The sequence below is a fragment of the Octodon degus genome, unplaced genomic scaffold (genome assembly GCF_000260255.1).
Source record: "Octodon degus isolate 3935 unplaced genomic scaffold, OctDeg1.0 scaffold00050, whole genome shotgun sequence".
NCBI lineage: Eukaryota > Metazoa > Chordata > Mammalia > Rodentia > Octodontidae > Octodon > Octodon degus.
In genome coordinates, this window is record NW_004524626.1 from 8,747,595 (window position 1) to 8,771,634 (window position 24,040).

At 55.6% G+C, this 24,040-nt stretch overlaps 2 protein-coding genes and 1 non-coding gene across 3 annotated transcripts in view; 1 reads left to right on the forward strand and 2 right to left on the reverse strand.

Moving 5' to 3' along the window:
• Positions 1-2,830: 2,830 nt before the first annotated feature.
• Positions 2,831-2,906, reverse strand: LOC111817182. Its single transcript, XR_002821442.1, has one exon. It is a non-coding gene; the product is annotated as a small nucleolar RNA SNORD19 (small nucleolar RNA).
• Positions 2,907-4,732: 1,826 nt separating this feature from the next.
• On the forward strand, positions 4,733-14,529 carry Tnfaip8l1 (TNF alpha induced protein 8 like 1). The gene is made up of 2 exons (XM_004632758.2): positions 4,733-4,823; positions 13,778-14,529. The coding sequence occupies exon 2, from the start codon at positions 13,782-13,784 to the stop codon at positions 14,340-14,342; it is 561 nt and encodes a 186-aa protein (XP_004632815.1). The 5' UTR covers positions 4,733-4,823; positions 13,778-13,781; the 3' UTR covers positions 14,343-14,529.
• Positions 14,530-18,684: 4,155 nt separating this feature from the next.
• Mydgf (myeloid derived growth factor) overlaps positions 18,685-24,040 on the reverse strand; it is a 7,973-nt gene continuing 2,617 nt past the window's right edge. The window contains exons 3-6 of the mRNA XM_004632960.2: positions 20,918-20,979; positions 20,597-20,678; positions 19,979-20,051; positions 18,685-19,076 (exon numbers count right to left, since the gene is read on the reverse strand). Coding sequence (XP_004633017.1) covers positions 18,997-19,076; positions 19,979-20,051; positions 20,597-20,678; positions 20,918-20,979 — 297 coding nt within the window. The 3' untranslated portion in view covers positions 18,685-18,996. The remainder of the gene's footprint in view (positions 19,077-19,978; positions 20,052-20,596; positions 20,679-20,917; positions 20,980-24,040) is intronic.

Below are 24,040 nucleotides of genomic sequence, written 5' to 3' on the forward strand. Positions count from 1 at the left end.
CCTGCATTTGCCGAACCTCTTTGGAGGCTGGCTTCTTTTCCTGTTGGGATTAAGTCTCAGGGCTTGTGAGTTCCAACTCAGCCCCTCCTTCCTCAGCCCATCCTGTCCCACCAACCCAGCTGCTATGAGCTACTTAAAGCTTTCCCACCCCTCAACCTCGGCCTGCCACGTCTTTTTCCTGAAACATTTTCCTTATTGTCAAATGCCACTTCCTACTGATAAAAACTCCTATTCAGCAGTCAAGACCCTGGCAGCAATGCCCTCTTCTCCACACAGCCCACTTAGACTCTTACAAATGAACTCCTTTCTGCTCCCTAGTTCTGGTGACTCCCTTTACTGGAGGTCAGTGTGCCCCCCCACAGCCAGGACCCCATACAGTCTGGGTCTGAGACCTTCAGTGGTCCTTTATCTTGTGTCACAAGGCTGGCATGCAAAGGGCTGGGGAATTGAGGCATAGAAATGCAAGGTATAAATGCAATATTAAGGGGTTTTTCTTGTTTTGTTTTGTTTTTTGTTTTTTGTTTTAAATCTTAGCTGGGGAGATGGCTCAGTAGAATAAGCGCTTAAGTGCAAGGCCCTGGTTCCGCCAAAACAAACAAAATCTTAGCCAGGGAGATAGCTCAGTGGCGTAAGCACCTGGCCAGCAAGTGGAAGGTCCAGAATTCAATCCCCCGTCCTGGAAAAACAAAACAAAACCACACACAAGACACTTAAATACCCTGCATATATTTTGTAAGTCCTATGAAAGAAGTATGCTTGGCTGTGTCCAGGGGTTCCAGGCGCAGCTTGGGCAAGGAGCTTCACAACTCCGTCTCCCGCCAGGGCTGGTTTTGTTATCCAGGGTGGGTCTCTGTGCTCGCGGACCCCAGAGGGGGGCGTCTCTCCAGCTAGGGACGTGGCAAGTTCCATTCCCAGGACGAGCGGGGCTCACTACGCTGGAGGCTGCGGCAGGTGGGGCTGCCCCCTCCCCAGCCGCGCACCCACGCCCTCACGCGGACGCTCGCGTCATTCATCTCTCCAGACGCCGCTTCCCACTTCCCACGCGCAGGCAGCGGCCGTCTGCGGCGACATTGTAAACACAGCCTCCGCCTGGGTGGCTGGGAGGTGTGGAGGGAGGAGTGGGCCGAAGACCCCCATGCTGGCCCCTGACCCTGAGGCGGGGACAGCCTGGGGACTGTGCTCTGAGGCCCCCTGGTCGGGCCTACCCTGCCCACCGGGTCCTTTACCCAAATGGCCCGGCACGGGGTCCCCGGGTGGCCAGATGGGCTGGGACAGATGGCTGCCCGCGCGTGGAGGCGGCAGATACCCCAACAGCGGGGCCAGCGCCAGGGGAGCTCGACCCTCTCCGTGACCATCAGGACTCGAGGCCGAGGCTCGGGGAGCGGTCCCTGGCTGCGGATCGCACAGTTCTCTGGGGTGCACGGCCGGGCCTCAGTGGCTCTAGCGTCTCGGGCGACTTGGGCTCCAGTCCCTGCCTACCCGGCGACCCTTTCCTGAGAGCCAAGGAGCCGCCGGCCTGCGTCGTGGGCTGCGCGCGTCCCCTGCTGGGCAAGTCCGGGATCGGCGCGGTCCTGAATCCTGGGACCTGGCTCAGCTTTTTAATTTTGAGACAGGGTCTGTCTAAGTTGCCCAGGGGGCCTTGTACTTGTGATTCTCCTGCCTCAGCCTCCCAATGTCCTGGGCTGACTGATGGTGCCACCACAGGGTGGGGGCTGGGCCTCAGGGTTGCCAGTGAGGTGGTGAGCTAATGTACGCAAAGTGCGGTGGATGCTTGGCCCACCGCAGCTCAGATGTTAGCGCACCTGCTACTGGGCGCTAAGATCCAGCTTCACCAGGATGCTCCTGGGGGCCACGCAACCCACCCAAGGGCAGTGTACACGCCTGCGGTTCTCTGCTGCGGTACAGTTTTTACATTCTAACTTACCCTGTATAATCTGTCCTTTTAACTCCTGTTAGGTACAGTTTGGAGCCCTAAGCACACTCCAAGGCTGTGCAGCTGTCAGCATGGCCCACTTCCAAGGCTTTCTCATCTGCCCACGAAACTCTGCCTCCAGGTCAGGTGTGGTAGCACATGCCTGTGATCCCTGTCCTAGGGAGGCTGAGGCAGGAGGAACACTGTGAGTTCAAGGCCAGCAGGGGCTACATACATAGTGAGACTCCTATAAATAAATAAACAAGTATTATTCTCCCCAGCCCAGTACCACTGGCCTCCTTCCTGTCTCTGTGGGTCCAACCACGCTGGACCTCCTGGGGGTGGACCCTGTTGTGCCTGTCCCTCTGTGTCTGCCTCTGCTCCTGAGCAGCACGGCCTCAGGTTTCATTCCTACTGCAGTGGGATCAGAATCTCCTTCCTGGGGGCTGGTGAGATGGCTCAGTGGTCTAAAGCACCTACTTAGAACAAGCTTAGCAAAGCACAGGGACCGCGGTTCAATCCCCCAGCACCACATGCCAGCCAGCCCCGCCCCCTGGTGGGCTGAGCTGGCCACACACACACACAATAAATAAATAAATAAAAATTTAAAAAAGAATCTCCTTCCTTTTCCTGGCTGAGTAATATTCCAGGTGTGAAGGGCCATTCCCCCATCAATGGACTCCTGAGGTGTTTGCACCTTTGGCCTACTGTGAATAATGCTGCTATCAGCAAACCCACATGAATATCTCCTGGGCCCCTGCTTCTGGCATCTTTCAGTACAAGTCAAATGAATGTAGAATTCTGGATCATGCAGTAATTCTCTAACTCCAAACAGATTTCCGTGGTGGCCGCCCCCATTTATGTTCCTGTCATCCATGCCCTGTGCCCCTGTCTCTACACATCTGCATGGACGCTTTTTAACTTTCTGAGGCAGAGCTGGGTCTGATCAGTCCCAGTTACATTCAGGCTGATTCAGATGTTTTCCTCGTACCTCAATGAGCACTTTTTAAATGCACTGTCTATCTGAGGACCCACAGGCTGTCCTGGATTTGGGAAAAGTCTCAGGGGTGCAAACACTTTCAGGTAAAGAATAACAAAGCTTTCTCCCCCAGCCATGAGGATGAGACCCAGAGCTTCCTGCATGGCAGGGGGGCACTCCCACCGACTACCCCCAGCCCCAGAGGTTGGCACTCTCTGCCTCGGCCTGCCCTGTCCACTCCAGGCCGATGAATGAGCTGCTTCAGTGTGAAGCGAGGTGCAGGCCCCACTCGGCCTCTGTGAGCGCTGAAACTCCTCTGATGCATAGCTTGGGGCCGAGGCCAGACAGTGTCCATCCAGAGCAGTGCCTCTCAAGAAGGGCAAGTCTGCTGTCAGGGCACTCCAAGCCATGTCTGGGGACGTCTGTGGTTGTCATGGTTGGGGCTGTGCTAGGTGCAGGCCCAGGATGATGCTCAGCACCTTACAATGCCCACAATGTCCTCCCTCCGGGGGCAAGAATCACCAGCTCCAGCTGGGCATGGTGGTGCATGTCTGTCATCTGGGTACTTGGGAGGCTGAGACAGGAAGATCACTGTGACTGTGAGTTCTAATGAGTTCAAGGCCAGCCTGAACTACATATCGAGACCCGGTTTCAAAAAAAAAAGCAAACAAGAATCATCAGTCCCTAAAGTGCCAAGGGCAAAAGGCCCAGGGTACAGAGAGCACAGGACCCACCGTGTGTGGGAGGAGCTTTAGAGCCCGGCCTGACTGCTGGGCCTGTGTGGCCGCAGGAAGTCCCTTCCCTTGCTGGGTCTCAGTTTCTTTTTCCATCCTGAAAGAGTCAAACTGTTTTTGTCTCTGTGGTCAAGATTCTCCTGGGTCACCCTCTACAGGTCAGGGGGGCATTCAGCAAACATCTGTTGTCTGGCTGCGCGCAGGAGGGCTGGGCTTAGCTGCCGTGAGCTCCCCTAGCCGAGCTGGACCCGGACCCCGAGCTGGGCAGGTGCGCCCGGCGGAAATGGAGCACACAGCGCCGAGCTGGGAGCAGCTCCAGGGCCCGGTTCCCAGGGCGCACAGCTGCATCCTCCTGCATCCCGCGGAAATCGCAGCTGGAGGGGGCTGCTCTGTGGGGGTTCTGAGGTCTGTCCACCCGGGGGCTGCCCCAAGCCTCACCCCACAGATTCGTCTACCACCCTGAGGCGGACTGAGCCCAAGGCCTTCGCACCCAACTGCCTTTTCAGCTTGTATTTATTTTTCAGACAGTCTCTTTAAATTGCCTAAGCTGAGCTCCAAATTGAGATCCTCTTGCTTCAGCCTCCCAGAGTCCTGGCACTGCAGCCCTGCACTACCGCGCCCGCTAGGAACGTGCTTCCGCCCAAATCGTCCTACCAGGTATATAAACTTAAGGAAGGAGAAGTCTATGCAGAGCCACGTGGTGCTCTGTTTCTCTGCGAGGCTCCTGGCCTCTAATTCAGTGTCTGCCCCTGGCACCCCCTAACCTCCCTCCTTCCTTCCCTTTCCCTAGCAGGCGCCGCACACCAGCACCCGATCCTATCCAGGTTCGGGAGGAACCCCTCCCCCCAACACACAGCCGCCTGGCCCCGCCCATGGCACGCCCCTTTCATCTCTGGTGCGTAGACTCGCTCTCATTGATTTCTTTGTACATCGCCCCCGCCGCCATTGGCTGAGCCCGTACGCTAGGCCCGCCTCCGCCGCACAGTGACTCTAGCGTCTCTTCCGCGGGGGCGTGGAAGGGTTTGTAGGCGTGGTCTCTGTGTGGGCGTGTTCTATAGGGCGTGGTCGATCAGACGCCCCGCCCCGTCCTCCTGAGACTCTGGGAGCCTCGCGGCGGCAAAGATCCCATTCCTGCGAAACCCGCTGGAACCACACGGATCCCTGACAATCGGACGAACGGACAGATCTCGGAGAGCAGGTGAGCTAGCGGCTGCCCTCGGTCCCGCACCCCCCCGCTGGCCACCGTTGGTCCCTGCAGCCCCCATCTGCTTGTGTGCCCCCCCGCCTCAGTTTGCCTATGTCTCTGTCTCTGGGTGTGTGAGTAGGGGTACAAACCTCCCGGTTCTCCGGCGGGGGCGCCCCAGTGCGGACTGCCTCCCCACGCAGGTTCCTGGACAGGGTTCCTAGGCCGTGGGCACCGGAGCAGCTTTCCCTGTGCAAGGAATCAGGGGAGCCAGAGCACCCACCCTACCCTGCCCGCCAGCCAGCTCCATGAGCCTGGGTCTTGAGCCTCGATTTTATGAACTGTGGCCTGGGACTGTGGCTACCAAGGTACTTGGTAGATGGCCCAACCCAGACCTATCGCCACTTATCCTTTTCTGTGCTAGCAAACTGGGCCCATTTCCCAGGAGGGTAAACTGAGGCCCGGAAAGGCACCAGGGATTGGCCAGGGAGATGAGGACTGAAGTAGGACTGGATTAGGAGTCTCACATCATTAGCATCTCTCTGTGGCAGACAAGGGACCAGCTACTAGCTGTAAACAGGACTGCAAGGTGACTTCCTGAGCTCAGCTGGGGACCCCAGGGGTTCAGGGAGGTCTGGAGCCAGCTCAGGGCTTAGAGGAACCTGTATTCAAGCTTTTCCAACTGCCGTGGTGCCCTGAACACACAGTTCAGGTCTGGTGAACCTCAGTTTCTTTATCGGTGAAATGGGGATGGAACCAGAAGCAGCGGCCCACAGCTGTAATCCTGGCACTGTCAGGCTGAGGCAGGAAGATCACAGTGTGAGCCCAGTCTGGACAATCAGATGACATAAAGAGATCCTGTTTCCAAATAAAAACCAGAAAAGGCCTGGGGGAGTAGCCCAGTGTGGAGGGTTTATAATAATGATAGTGACAATGCGGAGGAGCAGAATTCCACGTGGCTGGGGGCTGCCTGGAGGGTTCGGTGCTGCAGTGTGGCCCCCACTGTCTGCAGCCTCTTCAGTGTCACCACAGCCCCACCCTGCACAGCCCAGTTCTGGGCCCCACAGCTTTGCCCGCTGTGCTGCCACCAGTCTGGGCGCCAAATTTCAAACCCAGCAAGGTGCCTGGCTCAGCAGGGCTGGGTGTGGCAGCGGGGCGGAGGAGGGGCCAGGACGCGGTGCCCAGCAAAGCCTGGAACAAAGGGCAGGTCTGGTCTCACCTGGGCTGGGCGGATTGGATGCAGGGGGAAGACAAGTGTGGGACCCTGGGGCCAGAGGTGGGATGGGACTGAGGGGTTAGACTGCAGGCCACGGTGTGGCGTGGGCTGGGTCAGGTGTCCTGAGCCTCAGTTTTCCATTGGAAGCCTGGGGAGGGCAGGTTTGTGGGAGGAGCTTTTGGTTCCCTTGATGATTCAGGGAGGGGCAGTGTCCAGGCCTCAGTGTCTCTGTTGTCACGTGAAACCAGGAGAGGATAAAACTCTTGGGGGTCATGGAAACTCAAGCCCAGCCCAGAGAGGGGCCAGCCCAGAGAGGGGCCAGCCCAGGCCAGTTATGAAGTGCCACCCTCTGCCCTAGTACCCCATCCCTCAGTTCCCAGAACCCACTCCCAGGCCCAAAAGTAGGCGCTGCTAGCTGTGTCACCAGGACTCAGTTTTCCAATCTATCTGATAGAGCTGAGGGGTGTGTGTGTGTGTGTGTGTGTGTGTGCGTGCATGCATGCGTGTGCGTGTGTGCGTGCACACGTGTGTGGGGGTTGGGAGTGCTGGGGGTGAAACCCAGGGCCATTGCCCTTAGTTCTATCCCAGCTCTTTCTATTTTTTATTCTGAGACAGGGTCTCACTGGGTAGTGAAGTTGTCCAGGCTGGACCAGAACTTAGGATCCTCCTGCCTCAGCCTCCTTAGAGTGCTGGGATGACAGGTGTACGTCACCACCCTGGCTTGGGGTCTCCTTTATTTTTTTCCTAGAAAAAAAGTTGAGGGGCTGGGGAGATGGCTCACTAGAATAAGCACTTCCCTGGCAAATGCAAGGGCCTGAGTACAATCCCCGGTTCAGGAAAAAAAAAAAAAAAAGTGATAACGGTGCCGAGGTGTTTCATTGAGAGAGGCTGTACATCCGCACCACGCAGCTTTGTATCAGCCTCACTATCCCCTGCTAGACAATAGAGCCCTTGCTTAAAGTCTCCGACACCATACTCTCCCTTTGCTGAGTAGTCATTTATTCACTCAACAGACAGGTCCCAAGCAACTGTACTAAATCTGGCCTGGAGTAGGGCTCCGAGGACCCAGTAGTGACAAAAGCCCTCCCTTGGCTCAGAGAGGGGTTGAGGGAGACGGAGGCAGGATGTCATTACATGAAAATCGGGCAGTGTGGGTGGAAAATCTGAAATGACTTCTGAGGAAGGGGACCTTGAACTGGGGCCTGAGTGACCATGTAAGGGTAGAGGCCTGGGGAACAGAAGCCCTGGGGTGGGATGGAGCCCTGTGTAGTGCAGGAGCAGGGGGGTAGTAGGGAGAGGGAGCAGGGGCAGGGGAGGTGGGAGGAGTGTGTGGGCTGTGCAGGGCCCAGCGGGCGGGCGGGCAGGCAGCAGGAGGACCTGGGCTTTGGCCCCAGGGAGGTGGGAGTCCTGGGGGCTGAGGGCAGAGGAGGGAGGGCCTCTGGCTGCTGGGTGTGTGTGTGTGGGGGAGTCATTGCATCAAGGGATGGAGTCGAGCGAGCGGAGGGCAGTGAGGCCCAACGGCCTAGGGGTGGCCCAGAGGGTTCCAGAGAGCCCAGTTTGAGAACCATAGCCACCTCCCACTTCTGGTCAGCACATCTGCCCTTTCCACTGTCTTGACACTGGGAGGGGCAGGGGGCAGCGAGAGTTCCCCAGTGGGTGGTGACAGTGTGTTGATGTGAGGACCTGGGGACAGCGGTCACAGTGGGCAGAGGCTGAGGGCACCCTGGGACACCCTGGCTAGCCTGGGATGAAAGACAGGGAGCAGCTGTCCTGGGCTGGTAAATTATTGATGCCCTTAGTGGGGGACATGAAGAATTTATGCGGTGGGGCGGGTCCCAGAGGCAGCTTGTCAGGAATGTCGCAGTTCAGTCCTCAGACACCATCCTTTTGGAAGCTTCTGGCTGCGGAGCTGTCACTGAAGCCACCTCAGTAAAGCGGCCGGTGGGAGACACACAGAGACCCCAGGCTCCAGCCCCACGCCGCAGGCCATAAAGACGTAAAAAACAACAGCCACGCATGGCAGAGCGTGCCTGTGGTCCAGGACTTGGGTGGCAGAAGCAGGAGGATGGTCTCCAAGTCAAGGTCAGCCTGGGCTGCTTAGTGAGACCCTGACTCAAAATACCAAAATACGTAAAGGTGTAGAATATTATTTAGCCTTTAGAAGGAACAAGGCTGCATGTAACACATACTACAGGACAGATGGAAGGTCACAGTGTGGGCTCTGTGGCCAGAAATGTCCAAGACAGGTGAGTCCAGAGACAGGAAGCGGACTGAGGGGTGCCAGGGGCTGGCGAGAGGATGAGATGACTGTTCCTGGGGACAGGGCTGTAGAAAACTCACCAAATTGTACCCTTCAAATCAGTGAATGTTGTGCTATATGAACTCTTTCTTTTTTTTTTTTTTTTTTTTTTTTTTTTTGCGGTACCGGGGATTGAACTCAGGATCCAGCGCTTGCCAGGTTTTTTTGAGTTCTTTCAATAAAGCTGTTTTATAGGTGCAGAATATGATGGCAGGAGGCTAAGGCAGGAGGATCGCAAGTCTGATGCTGGCCTAGGACCCTGATTCAAAATTTAAAAAATTAAGAAAGGCCTATGGATGTAGCTCAGTGCCCCCGGTGTCAGAGGGTGGGCAGACGTAACTCCGGTTTTCTTACTGTTTCCAGTGTCCTGTGCTCAGAGGTTGTTTTCATGTCTTACATTGTTTGGTATGTCAAGGGTCGCTTCCCAACTCCATGCTTGTTGATACCAAATTAGCAGCTTGAAGTTGGCTGCAGTGGCAATTGTGTGTGTGTGTGTGAGTTTGAAACAGGGTCTTGTTCTCCAGCTCAGCCTTGAGCTCACTTTGTAGTCCATGCTGCTGTTGAACTCACAACGATCCTCCAGCCTCAGCCTCCCGAGTGCTGGATTATAGGTGTGTGCCATGTCTGGCTCCCTGGTGGCAAATTTGACACCATGTAAATTGGTAAACACTACAAATGAAGGCTTGATCTATTGTTCTGTGGTTTGTCTAGATGGGGGATTGGCAAAGCTTTTCTATAAATGATCAGATAGCAAATAGTTTTAGCCTGGCAAACCACACAGTCTGCCCGCTCATGTAAGAGGGAAAGCACCATAGCTGATATAAGTGAATGGGCGTTGCTGTGTGTCAAACAACTTTATTTACAAAGGCGAGTGAGGGCCATAGTTCACCATTTTCCCCTGGTACTGACAGCCTATCCTAGCGGCACTCCATTACTGAGCTGCATCCCTTCTTGTTTTTAATTTTAAGACAGGGTCTCCTGTGGTACCCTAGCTGGCCTAAATTTGTGATCCTCCCGCTCAGCCTCCTGGAGTGCTGGGAAGACTGACCTGTGCTATCAGATCCAGCTAAAAATGTCATGCCTTTTACAAAGCTGGTGGTGCCGGGGAGATGGCTCAGTGGGATAAGTGCTTGCCTGGCAAGCGCAGGGGCCTGAGTTCGATCTCTAGTACCTCAAAAAAAAAAAAAAAGAAGAAGAAGAAGAAAAGAAAAAGAAAAAGAAAAAAACTGGTGGTTAAGAATTATCATCTAGAGGCAGTGAGGGGGGGCTGGTGAGATGGCTCAGTGGTCTACAGCACCTACTCAGAACAAGCTCAGCAAAGCACAGGGACCAGGGTTCAATCCCCCAGCACCACAAGCCAGCCAGCCCCACCCCCTGGTGGGCTGAGCTGGCCACACACACACACACACACAAACAAATAAATAAATAAAAATTAAAAAAAAAAAAAAAGTAGAGGCAGTGAGGGAGCTCAGTGGTCTACAGCGCTTGCTTCGGCAAGCTCAGGGGACTGTGGTTCAATCCCTGGCACCACATGCCATGCCAGCCCCACACCAGGGTGGGCTATGCAATCCAGAGGGTTCGCACTACCTGATATAATATCCATAGTATAGAAATAGTTGTTACCCTGTATTGTATCAACAGAAGAAAAAGTCCGGACACATTCAGGGCAAATGCAGTTTTTCCTGAAATTATCCAGCCCAGCTGGGAGTCATGGCACATGCCTGTAATCCCAGCACTTGGGAGGCTGAGGCAGGAGAATTGCTGCAGGTTGGAGGCCAACCTGGGCTACGTAGTGAGACCTTGTGGGGAGGACAGGAGTGGGTTGGGGGCAGGGGCCCCAAGGGCTGGAGCAGAACAAGCGCGCCCCCACCACACCCTACTCAGAGACAGTTCAGATACTGCCTACCTGCCCAGACTTTGAGCAGGTGAAGATGCTGCCGTTTTTTTGGCCCCTGAGTGATTTGCAGCATATCTGGCAGCTGAGTGTCCACACAGCGGCGAGGACAGAGGCCATAGTCCAGGAGATGAGGCGGAGTTTGGTAGCTGGTGAGAAGTCCGAGGTATAGCCTGAGCCGGGACCTGGGGGGCGGGGCGGGGCCAGGAGCTGGCAGCTCTGCCCACGGTGCATCAGGGCAGGCCCTCATAGTGCTAGATGGATCTGCATGGCGGATGCAGGCTGGCCTTGAACTCAGGGACCCTCCTGCCTCAGCCTGAGCACTGGGATGCCAGGCGTGTGCCACCACCGTAGGCCACCATCTGTTATCCCCACCATGCAGGGCCATGTCTGTTAAGTGACTAAATGCGTGTTGGGCCAATCTGAAGTTGGAGCGGGCTGCTCAGGCTCTGGGATGTGTTGGCATTGGGTGGACAGAGGGTGGGGACAGAGGGAAAGGTCCCGCCCCCCACAGGAAGGAAGCCCAGGTTTATTTTGGTCAGGGGACTTGTTTTGAGACAGCGGTCACCTCCCTGCTGGGACTTTCTGGCAGAACAATGGGTCCCAGGGAAGACTGGAGGCTGTGCAGCTGGCCCAGGTGTTGCCGGGTGAGGGCCAGGCTGGAGGTGATGCTGGGGGCGCAGAGGCCACAGCTGCCCGCACCCTCCGTGTCCTGCTGGGAGTCATCCCAAGGCTGACCCAGCTCTCCCCTCTGTGCTGAGCTGCCAATGGGAAAGGGGCAGCCCAGAGAGGGCTGCGCGACTGGCGGAAGGGGGGCCCTTGGCTGCCTTTTCCGTCTCCTTTTTTTTTGACAGACTCACTATGTAGCCTAGACTGGCCTCGAACTCGTGGCCACCCCTGCCTTAGCTTCCCCAGTGCTGGGCTGACAGGTGTGCTCACAGCATGCCCGGCCCAGGCCTCCTTCCCAAGTCCGGGCCTCATTCTGTTCATCTGGAGCTGGGACTTGGACTTGGGGAGTCCTCCTTCCTGTGAATGCAGACTTCCTGTCTTTCTCATGTTCAACAGACACTTGTTGGGGTCCCTGGCTGGCCACATATGTAACAGTGTAGTCATTGCCCCTGCTGGCATCATGGGCTGTGCAAGGTGACAGACCCAGCTGGGGCTGCCTGGGGGATGCTGGGAGCTCTGTGGACTGAGTGGGCTTCTGGGAGGCTTCCAGGAGGAGGGGACAGAGACACTGGGTCTTGAGGGATGAATAAGAGTTTGTCCAGTGAGTAAAATGGAGAGGAAGTTGGGGGAAGAAGATGGAAGAGAAGGTTCTAGAGAATCTGATGGAACACTTTAGGGAATGTGTGTCAGAGATATGTCTCATGGCAGGCAGCCAGTGGCAGTCACAGCTTTTTCTTCCAGAGAGGCCATTTATCTCTGTGCTCAGGGTCCTGCAGACAGAGTCTGGCTGGCTGTGGGTCTAAGTTCACAGCTTGGGGGACTCTACGGCTGGCTACACACTTCTGCCCCGGGATCGAGCTGGTTCTTGTCACCTGCATTGTAGACCTGGGGAACCTGAGGCACACCATGGGTAGGGCACCTGCTGGGGCCATCAGAGCTGGCAGAAGGCTGCCCACAGGGGTTGCTTTGGCCACAGGAACCATGCCTGGCCCCGAGCTCAGGGCCACATGGGCATCAGGTGGGGAGGCCGGGAGGCTGGTGCAGAGGCGCGGCGGGCCCTGGGGCTTTGTGGCCTCTCCAGACCTGGTCTTTACACAGCTGCCCAGGGCAGGATGAGCTGGGTGCATGGCCCTGAGTCCACAGGCCTGTGACCTGCGGGGCAGGGACAGGGACACTGCAGCCATTGCAGACGCGTGACCTCAGAGGGCGAAGAGAGTGGCTGAGGGCCAGGCTCCTCCTGGGTCTGAGTTCCAACAAAGACAGCTTTGTGGGAGTCCCAGGGATGAGTGAGGGCTGCATGGCATTCCAGCCCAGGCTGGGTGGGGGCTGGCCCAGCGCTTCTGGGCAGTGGTGGTGTGGGAGTCCACCAGCCATGGCTCCTGGGGAGGTGGAGTCCTCCTTGTCATATTCCAAGCTGAGAGAGGAATTAGCCCAGAAAGAGTTTAGGGGCCTGGGCTTTAGGGAGTGTAAAGAAGTTCACCAGGAAAGAGGCAGGGGTTTGGGGGCCAGGGTTTTGGGGGATGTATAGGAGTTCACCAAGGAAAAGCCAGGTGTATGTTTGGTCCTGAGGCCGTGGAGAACTGTCCCCTGGTTCTCAGCAGGAAGGGGCAGGCCCAGCTCTGGAATTTAGAAGCAATTCTGGAGGGGAAGCCACTGCCCAGGCTGCTGCCGACCCAGAAGCAGTGAGGCTGCAACACCAGTCACAGTAACGAGGCCTGGGGCTCCAGATGCCATCCCACCTATCGCCAGATGGGCAGGGGTGTAGCCGGAGCCCTGAGTGCGTGAGGCACCTGATGATGCCCCAGCCCTGCACCACTGCCCCCCAGGCCTCTGACTCTCCTCCTCTTTCACCTCCCCAGTCCCTCCTTCTGTACCCCTTCTTCCTCCTCTTCCCCTCACCTCTTCTTGTCTGGCCCTCTGCCCCTTCTCCTCTCCTCTGCCACCCTAGGGATGGAGCTCAGGGCTACTCTACCACTGAGCTCCACCTCTGGATGTTTTTAATTTTATTTTTTAAAATTATTATTATTGGGCTGGTGAGATGGCTCAGTGGTCTAAAGCACCTACTTAGAACAAGCTTTAGCAAAAACCCAGGGACCACAGTTCGATCCCCCAGCACCACATGCCAGCCAGCCCACCCCCTGGTGGGCTGAGCTGGCCACACACACACACACACACACACAAATAAATAAAATTTAAAAAAAAATTATTATTATTATTATTATTATTTGTGTGTGTGTGTGGAACCAGGGATTGAACTGAGGCCCTTGCACTTGCCAGACAAGTGCTTATTCTTTTTTTTTTTTTAAATATTTATTTATTTTTATTTATTACATTTATTGTGTGTGTGTGGCCAGCTCAGCCCACCAGGGGGCGGGGCTGGCTGGCATGTGGCGCTGGGGATCGAACCGCGGTCCCTGTGCTTTGCCAAGCTTGTTTCAAGTAGGTGCTTTAGACCACTGAGCCATCTCTCCAGCCCCGACAAGCGCTTATTCTACTGAGCTATCTCCCTGGCTCCTGTTTTTATTTTTATTTTATTTTGGGGTGGTACCGGGGATTGAACTAAGGACCTTGCACTTGCAAGCAAGCGCCTATTCTACTGAGCTGTCTCCCTGGCCCCTTAATTTTTTTTATAATTTGATGCAAGGTCTTGCTAAATTGGCCAGGCTGGGCTGTGCCTGAGGTCCTTCTGCCTCAGCCTCCCGAGTAGCTGGGCGTGTACCACTGACTCCTATAGGTTCCTCAAGGGTCTGTGGGTGGCCACCATTGGGTGTGGATGCCCCTGTCCCCACACCTCTCCTTTGCGGAGGCCCTGCCCACATGCCCACAGGAAGGCGAGGCCCGGGGCTGGGGTGGTGGCTGCTGCTCCATCTGTCCATCCGTCTGCCCCGCAGGCCCATGGACACCTTCAGCACCAAGAACCTGGCGCTGCAGGCGCAGAAGAAGGTCCTGAGCAAGATGCCCTGCAAGGCCGTGGTGGCCACGTTCGTGGACGACACGAGCAGCGAGGTGCTAGACGAGCTGTACCGCGCCACCAAGGAGTTCACGCGCAGCCGGCGCGCAGCGCAGAAGCTGCTCAAGGACCTGGTGAAGGTGGCGGTGAAGGTGGCCGTGCTGCTGCGCGCCGGGCAGCTGGGCACCGAGGAGCTGGCGCGGCTGCGGCGCTTCCGGCAGCGGGCGCGGGGCCTGGCCATGACGGCCGTAAGCTTCCACCAGGTGGCCTTCACCTTTGACCGCCGCGTGCTGGCCGCGGGGCTGCTCGAGTGCCGCGACCTGCTGCACCAGGCGGCGGGGCCGCACCTCACCGCCAAGTCGCATGGACGCATCAGTCGCGTCTTTGGCCACTTGGCGGATGGTGACTTCCTGGCCGCGCTCTATGGCCCCGCGGAGCCCTACAGCTCACACCTGACCAGAATCTGTGATGGGCTGAACCGGATGCTGGAGGATGGCACCATCTAAGGGTGTCACCCATCAGGGACGTGAGCCTGCACCTCTAACCCTTTCCCACACTCTGTGGGACTCAGGAGGACCAGAAAGCATCAGCGCCAGCAGTTTAAAGGCCCACACCGGCTGTGCTCTGGGAGGCTGAGGCAGGAAGATCTCAAGTTGGAGCCTGGCCTGGGCAAGTGAGCACCTCAGTGAGACTCTGTCTATAAATAACAAATTAAAAAGGCCTGGGGATGGAGTTCAGTGTGAAAGGCCTGGGTTCAACCCCCAGTACCAGGCAGAAAAATAAATAAAAGTCAAGTCCCCATTGCCTCAGGTTCCCTGACCTGTGACATCAGATAGGGCCTCTGGGTTGTGCTAGACTGCAGCTCACCGTGTCATCGGATGGAGGCCCCAAGTCCTGTGCAGCCCATCTACCCCTGTAACCTGGGGACTCTTCAGAGCTGGCACAGCTTCTGTGACCAAGTCAGTGTTTCCATCCCTCCAGGAGCCAGAAGCAGGCAGGTTTCCAGAGGAGCTGTACCGCTGGGGCACCTGCTCTCCTGCCCCTGCCCCGGCCATGCACTGGGGTACACCTGGCTGGGGTGAAGCCTGGCACAGCTGGGTGGGTCCTGGGTCCTTCAAAGAGACACTGGGACAGACACGCACACAGGGGAACACCATGTGATGACAGGCAGAGAAGGGCGACATTTCCACAAGCCAAGCACTCCCAGGATGGGGGCCACCACCCGATGCTGGGGACAGGCAGGGCAGCGTCCTCCAGGCCTCAGGAGGAACAGGCCTGGCCACGCCTCACCCTCAGCTTCTGGTCTCTGAGCCAGCAGGAGTAAGTGCTGCTGTTGAAGCTGCTCCATTTGGGGGATGTGGATCCAGGACGTGGACTACTGGAGCCTCACAGACGTGCAACAGAAAGGCACCAGCAAGCCACTGTGCTGCTGTTAGACTTTGGGGTTGGGGCGGCTTGGCGGTGAGTGCCCCCCCCCCCCAGTCAGCCCCAGCCCTGCAGAGGAAGGAGCCCCGTGCAGCAAACCTGCAGCACCTTAGCTCTGGCAGCACGCAAAGGCCCTGGGGGCTGGGCCTGTGGGTTTCAACCACTGTAGCATTGCAGCTGGGGCAGGAGGGACGTCCATGTGTGGAGCTGCACCTTTCTGCACCAAGGCCCCAAATAGGCCCGAAGACGGCACTGCTGCAGCCCCATTAGCATTTGAGAAGTTTGGGACCAGCCCACAAGTTCAACATCTGGGAATCGCACCTACCTACCTAGCTGCAAGGCCTACTACAGCGGTTGGCGCTGCGCTTGTGCTGCCCCCTGGTGGAACCGTTGGGTAACGCCCCGTCTGCTGGGCTGTAGAAGCCTCCAGAGAAGAGGCGCGCAGACTGCTCCCAGCCTGTCTGTGCTTTCTGCTTGACTTTTTTTTCTTCCCCAGAACTGGAGATGGAACCCAGATCCTCTCGGCTGAGCTACATTCTCCTCGGCCCTTTCCGACACGGTCTCACTGAGTCACTATGTTGCCCAGGATGGACTAGAACCTGATCTTCCTGCCTCAGCCTCCCGAGCTGAGATGATAGGCGTTGAGTCCCTACACCCAGCCTCTGCTTTCTCAAAAAAGCCAAAAAGCTTTCTTTCACTGAGAACCCTTCTTCCTAGTGTCCCTCCTGGCCTGGCGGACTGCTCAGTGCCTGGGTCAGGGCCCATCTGACGGGGCATGACGCCAATTTTGTCATAAAGACGCATACAGCTTTTTCTTTGGAGTATTTCTATTGATGAATTATTAATTTGATGAGTTTTGTTATGTTAAAATGAATACATAACATGAAAAATATATAAAAAAATAAAGACCTGCTTCTGACACTGGGTTGTTCCATTCGGTTGTGTAACCATTTTATACCATTTCCACTAAAATATGAACTCAAATTGCTGTCTCTTTCATCACTGGGATCAAGGAGGTCTGCACTGCCTGTGTCTGCATGGTCATCCTTGCTTCCCTGTTGCTGTCACAGGAGCTTGGGCTCCTGCGGCCACTGTCAAAGCCACCTTCAGCACCCACCTGTGCCTGAGTGACCCCATGACTCTCTCCCCACCTCCAAAAGTTGCAGATCTAGCCTTTCACACACCACTGTACTGACCTGGCTACTTCTACCAGACAAAAAAAAAAAAAAAAAAAAAAAACCTTTTTAAAAACAAACCCTAAATGCATAGAAATTTAGCAGTTGGCACTTTGCAGGCAAAACTCACCGGGTGCTGCTGCCAGTATCCCAGCGGTGTGTGTGTTCGAGGAAGGGGTGGGGGCAAGTCATGCCCACATCCCATTATGGTGCAATGTTTACACAAGTGTGCCGGGCGTGGGTAAACATACACAAAGTAGCACTATGTGGGCGAGAACCGAGGCTGTTCCTGCCCGGATGCACATGCCTCACCGTTGTACCAGGCGGGCTACTAGGCTTAGGTACAAATCTACAGTAGAAAAGTACAGGATGGAGCGGAGGTAGTTTTTTGGGGGGACAGACTAGGTCTCACTCACTAGCTCAGGTTGGCTTTGAACTTGCTGAGGTCGTCCTGAGGGCTGGGATCTCAGGCATGCTGCTATGCCCTAAATAAAATGCTGTTTGCAGAGGGCCAGCAAGATAGCTCAGCAGACTAAGTGCTGGGGGTTCAATCCCTAACACCACATGCTGCGGCAGCCCGAGCCTGGGCAGGAGGCGCACATCTGTGACCCCAGGGCCGGGGAGGCTGAGACAGAAGGCACTCTATGAGTCTGAGTGGTGCAGTGGGACCCTGGGCCAACCAAACGGCTTTCGGGGCACTGCAGTGAAGCACAGCCCGGGGTAGAACGTTACGCTAGTCTTTAAAAAAAAACAACGGCCGGGAACGCTCTGAGCAACCTCTAAAGGGTATAAAGAACTGATCCACAAGCGGACGGCCCGAGAGCCTGGCCCCACGTGGACTCTTGTGCCCTCAGCTGTGCTACCAAAATATGTATGTAACTGTCCTTGTCCCCTGCTGGACCATCCACGCTGCCTGGACTCTTGTAAATTTGAGATTCAATTTATTGTTTTTTATCTTTTTTTGCGGAACTGGGGATTGAACTCAGGCCCCTGCGCTTGCAAGTGCTTATTCTACTGAGCATCTCCCCGGCCCTTGAGATTCAATTTAAGAAAACAAAGTGAAGAACACCTGAGAACTCTTTCAACAAATGCCACCTCTGTAGCTCGTGTGCACTGGGCAGATGCGCTTGCTGCCACCTCCTCTTCCACCATCCCAGAGCGGGCCTTCCTGTCCGTTTCTGCAGCACTACTGGGGATGAACTTGGGCTCTTTGCACCGAGTTACATACCTGGACCTTTTTTGTTTTTTGCGGGATCAGGGATTGAATTTGGGACCTTGCATTTACCAGGCAAGGTGCTTATGCCGCTGAATGGTATCCCTGACCCCCTCCTTTTTGTAATGGGTTAACTCACATTTTAGGCTATAAATGTCAATCTTGTGCTGTTATAAATGTGTACTTACCACTGTTCTAAGTTGTTTAGTAACTAGTGGCCGTCTCTTGCTGTTTGCTAAATTCCTGTGACCCTCACCAATTCCTGTCTGCAAAGTTAGTTTACAGAGATGACAAAGGAAACTAACTGGGCTTTATCTTCTTGTAACCTCCGGGCTATGTAAGGCTGCCTGCAGGTACTCAGGTGAAAATTAACCAGAAACTGAAACAAAGGCCCCGGAAATGTAGTTTGAGTTGTGGTCCCAATCAATCTGAAAGCATTATTTTGTGTCAAGAAAATTAATTTGCTTATCAAACTCAATGTGGTTCTCTCCTGTGTGTGTGTGGGGGGGGCGCGCGCAGCACTGAGCTCAGTAATAAATGGCTTTCCAAATTCCAATCTGATCTGGTTCCTGTTGAGTGATCCATAACACTTTTTATTTAACATAATGTCTCAGTAAGTTGCCAGGCTGGGCTCAAGCTTGTGATCCTCCTCAGCACCCACATACCAAGGATGACAGACGTGTACTGCTGAGCCTGGCTGTTTTGGGTTTAAAAATTGTCCTGTCCTACTCCAACTTTATTTGTATTTATCTTTTTGTGGTACCGGGGATTGAACTCAGGACCCTGTGCTTGATAGGCAACTGCTTATTCTACTGAGCTACCTCCCCAGCCCTACAACTTTAAAAACCAAAACCAAGGGAGATCAGCAGGTCTACCCTCGAGCACTTGTTGCTGCCATTGTTCAAGAGGACTATGGGACCTGACCTCGCTGTCCCTCAGGTCTCAGGGAGGGGAGCTGCCCAGTGCCTGCAGGAGCCCTCCTGCCTGGTACTCAGTGTCCTCTGGGAGCCTCAGGAGGGCCCACAAGGGTGGCTGGTTTTTTTTCAGTTTTTTATTTAAATATGAAAGAACATTTGGTGTCTTCCCAGTTGTCTCAAAGAAGGTCCCCTGGTGACAGTGGGGTTGAGTCCTGGGGGCTCCTGGTGCCCAGCAGGTCCCTGGAGAACCAGGCTGGCATCAGAAGGCTCGGTGCCCTGGGTCCACAGTGCGAGGAGCGGGGCCAGGATGCAGTGCAGGAGCAGGGTGGGCGGTGGCTTCTCCACACACGGCTGCCAGCTGAGCAGGGACACTGGTGTCAGGTGGGCTCCAAGGGTCTCCGAGAGAGCCGCCGACCCGTGCTCTGGGTGCTCACAGCTCGCCATGAGCCACCTTGGCCACGATCACCAGCTTGGACAGCTCTGCCCTGAAGGTGCCGGGCCTGTGGGCCACTGCAGGGAACAAGGGCCGGTCAGCGTGTGACAGGGCCTGAGGGCCAGGCAGGTGGGAGCCACAGGGCACGAGATGGACAGGCCCCAGCCATCGTGCAGGTCAGGAAAGGGACGGCAGAGAGCAAGGTGGGGGCAGCAGGTGGAGGCACAAGGCTTCGCGATGGTTTCAGTAGAGTGTGCCTGCCCCAAAGAGCCATCCACAGAAGGCCTGCGCCCTTGGGTGTCAGAGTTAAGATCTCAGGCCCAGAGGTGACCCCAGTAGGGATTAACGATGGGTGACAATGAAGTCACAGGGGACAAGAAAGGCTTTTTTTTTTTTTTTTTTGCGGAACCAGGGATTGAACTCAGGCCCTTGCGCTTGCCAGGGAAGTGCTTATTCCACTGAGTCATCTCTCTGGCCCCTTTTTTCTTTTTAAGAAAGGCTTTTTTTAGAGACGGGTTTGCTACGTAGTTTAGGCTGGTCTTGAACTCCAGCCAACCTCCTGCCTCAGCCTTCTGATAGCAGGTGTGTGCCACCATGCCAGGCTAAGAAAGGCATTTTATTTATTTATATTTATTTTTGTCTTTTTCAGACAGGGTCTTGCTATAGCACTTAGGCTGGGCTTGAACTCACTTTGTAGCCAAAGCTGGTCTTAAACTCCCAACTTCCTGCCTCAGGCCCAAGTGCTGGGATTATAGGCATGCGCCACTACACCAGGCCTAGAATGGCACCTTAAGTTTCTGGGAGGAGGGTCTTGGGGACCGAACCCAGGGCCTTTACATTGAGCTACATCCCCAGGGTCTTTGTTCATTCATTTTGAGACAGGGACTTGCTAAGTTGCCCTGGCTGGGTTGGCCTCCCCAAAAGCTGGGACGACAGGCGTGTGACCCATGCCCTCGCGCCACAATCCACCTTTACCTACCTGCTGTCTTGGTCACTTCAAATTCCTCTTTTTTCAGGGGAACATCGCTTTCACGTTCAAAGGCGGCTTTTGACTGCAAGGGAACAAGCATGGCCTTTACTGGAAGCTGGACTTCCCTCAGCTCCCGGAGAGCAGGAACAGGAGCAGCTGCCTCAGTTACCTCAGACACTGTCCCGCAGCAAAAGCTTCAGCCCTGGCCCACTGTTGTGACGCATGCATCACCCCACACTCTGGGAGGCTGAGGCACAAAGACTATAAATTCCAACCATACCCCAGACCTATTTAGTTTTGAGACAGGACTTTGCTAAATTGCCTAGTCTGGGCTTAAACATGCAACCTTCCTGCCTCAGCCTCCTGAGTATGGGACAACAGGCATGGGCCACTCCTCCCAACACCCAAGTCGCTTCATGTGTTTCCCTGATTGAGCCTGGAGGGACAGCAGTGACTTCCTGTGTCTGAGCCCAGTGCAGAGGTGAGGCTGTGGCGGGCCCTCTGGGTGGGCGGGGTGCTCCCCAGGTTGCGCCCACAGAGGCTGCCGAGGCCGAGGGCTGAGGGGCGCGGGTCCACCTCATAACCGCATCTGGGGCCCCCGGGCCCACCCATGCAGAGCCGACTCACGTAGGCCATGGCGTACTCGATCTCGGCGCCATGCACCTCCGCCTTGAACTGCGTGAAGTAGAGGTAGGACTTCCCTTGGGGCCTGCAAGGGAGGCCACAGTCAGCCTGGAGAGCCCACAGCTCCGTCACCAGCCGCACCCCCAACACCAGCGGGTCCTCCAGGCTGAGGGTCCAGCACCACCCTGCTCTCTGCTCCAGGTCTCCTGCCTGGCCCACCTGAGGATCTGAGCACCACTTGGTCTCAGTCAGGAAAAGGAGCAGGGTGTGAGCCAGACGGAGGTACCAGAACTGCAGGAACCTGTGCCCACTGTCCACGCTCACCTCCAGATGGTGCAGGTGAAGTGCTGGTGGTCTTCGCTGGTGCCCAGACTCATCTGCCATTGCTGCGGAGAGGGGGCCGGTGGTCAGAGGGGCACGGCTGCACCCATGGCCCCCAAGACTGCAGGATTTCCCTCCTACTCTGCAGGCTGGGGACCCTCTCTGTGTCATTGACTCCGCACCTCAAACCTCTGCCCAGACTCTGGGGCCTCTTTGGAGAACCTGCCCCATCCAGGCCCCAGTCGTCACGAAGCAAGTGGTCCTGTGACGCGAGGAAAGGCATCTGGCTCACTCAGGAGAAGACACAGCAGGCGAGCTCCAGGCAGAGGCCTCCCTCAGGTCAGGGGCACACACCAGGCGGGGGACAGTCCCACCTCACAGAGGAGCCGGGACAGGTGGGATCAAAACGACGCACATCCATCATCCCAGCACTCCGCAGGCTGAAGCGGAGGATCGTAAGCTCCAGTACAGCCTGGGCAACTCACGGAGACCCTGTCTCAAAATATGAAATCAGCTGGCCATAGTGGCGCATACCTGTCTTTCCAGCACTCGGGAGGCTGAGACAGGAGGACTGAGGCCAGCCTGGGCTACATAGTGAGACCCTATCTCAGAAAGATAATCATGGGCTGGTGAGATGGCTCAGTGGTCTAAAGCACCTACTTAGAACAAGCTTAGCGAAACAAAGGGACCGAGTTTCAATCCCCCAGCACCACATGCCAGCCAGCCCCGCCCCCTGGTGGGCTGAGCTGGGCCCCCCCCCACAAATAAATAAATAAAAAGAAAGATAATGAATCAGTCAATCAGGCTGGGCATGAGCTCAGTACAAAGGCCCCAGGTTCCACCCCAGCACTGCAAAACCAAAACAATGAAACCAAGCACCCCTCCAAGTGGCCTTACTCTGAACTTGAGAGGGGACTCCTGGCTGGTGCAGGGGGCTCAGGAGCAGGGACGGCTCTGGCTGCGATGGCACTGTGCTTCCGAGCTGGCTGTGATGGCCACCTGCTCACTCCAGCTCCAGGGACTTATTATTATTATTATTATTAGGTCCTTTTGAGACAGGGTCTCGCTATGTTGCTCAGGCTGGCCTTGAACTCACCTTGTAGCCCAGGCTGGTCTCAAGCTCACAGAGACCCTCCTGCCTCAGCCTCCCCAGCACTGGGGTGACCCGCAGTCACCATTGCACTGGGCTTCCTTCTCACTCACAGGAGCTGAGTTACCTGCCTTTTCCCACCTCACTTTTCTTGTCCAGCTTCATCTGAAGCAGGGCACACTGGAGTCTCTGGTCCCTAACAAGTATGAAGGCTGACGCTCATGCCACACTAACCTGAACAGTAGGAGCTGGTGAGTTAGCTCAGCTGTCTGAAGTGGCTTCTGGAGCAAAATCAATCAGGGGCAAGGGACTGCGGCTCGATCCCCAGCACCACATGCCACACCAGACCTGCCCTTGAGGCAGCCTGCGCCGGCCAAACAAAACAAAGAATCTTTCTCAAATTTTTAGGACTGGGTGTGTTGGTGCGCGCCTGTAATCCCAGGGCTTGGGAGGCTGAACACAAGCGGATGGATCGAGTCGGAATCCGAGGTACGTAGTGAGACCCTGTACTAAACACACACAAAGACACATACTGATACACACCCGGACATGTTCCTCCTACTCCTCTTGTATCGGTTCAATGCTCAGGCACTGTCAAACCCTGAGAGCCCTAAAATAATAAAGAAAAGCTCCCTCCCTTCCACATCCTCCCCTTCAAGATGGACACCTACGTAATTTCTATTGGGGTGAGTTTCATGGCCATCACCACCATCTAATTCCAGAAAACGATCTGTATGCAACAGGGAGCTCCATGCCCACAGCACCATAGCAGTCACCTGTCCCTCCTAGCCTGGGACCCCGAGGCCACTTCCTGTCCCTGGAGTCGTCTGTTCTGGGCATTTCCTGTCATGGAGCCCGTGCTGTGTGCTCCATGCCTGGTGGCTCTCACTGACCACAGTGTCCTCAGGGTCCCTCCACACTGTGTCCATCTGTCCAGGATAGACATGTGGGTTGTGCCCACACGCTGGCACCATGGGAGACCTCCCCCTACGCACTCACAGCTGAGCTGCAGGGCCCCAAACATTGCCAGCAGCTGGAGAGGACTGAGGGGCAAGATGCCAGGTCAAAGGATAGGTGGACATGGAACCCTGGGACCCAGCACCATGGTCCCCTAAGTGGTAACAGCCCGCATCCCTTACACCATGGACAGCACTGTGGGGCCAGGCTCCACACTGACACAGTCCCTCTGCCTGTCGCTGCTTCCTGCTCAGGACAGTCCCTGAGAAAGGACCTTTGAGAGAGGAACCAGCGCTAAGGACCCAGCTCTGGCTGGGTGTGGTGGTATACACCTGTGATACCAGCACTTGGGAGGCTGAGGCAGGAGGATCCCAAGTGTGAACCTAGCCTGGGCGAATTAGTGACTCAATGAGACCCTATTTCAATAAACAAATAAATAAGAAAAAATAACTAAGCTCTGTGTCGCCTCCCCTGGAGTCTCACACTCAGCAGCACACCAGTGCACCTATGCCTGGCTCCAAACCAGCCACACTCAAACTAATGCTGTTATACTTCTGGAAGCTAGAAGCCACAAATGGGGAGTCTGCAGCGCACTGCCCTGGAGGGTCCAGCAAGCAGTCCTTGCCACCTCTTCCAGCTTCAGGTGGCCCCAGCATCTGCCGACTTGGGGCTGCATCACTCCGGTCTCTGTCTCCTCCCTGGATGGCTTTTGGTTGTGCTCCTGGAGATCGAGCCTAGGCCAGAGCCTGGGCCAAGCTCCACCCCGATTTCTGAGATCAGGTCTCACTAAGCTGCTAACGTGTCCAGGCTGGGCTGGAACTCGCAATCCTCCTGCCTCAGCCTCCTGGAGTGCTGGACAACAGGTGGGTGTGACCAGCACATAGGCTCTTCTCTGCTCCACAACTCCAGAGCTGGGAGGACAAGGCAGGAAAGTGGCTGGGAGCTCAAGGCCATCCTGAACTACATATGGACTCTGTCTCAAAATAAATAAATAAATATATATATTTTTTATTATTTTTTTAATATTTATTTATTTATTTTTTATTTATTACATTTATTTGTGTGTGTGTGTGTGTGTG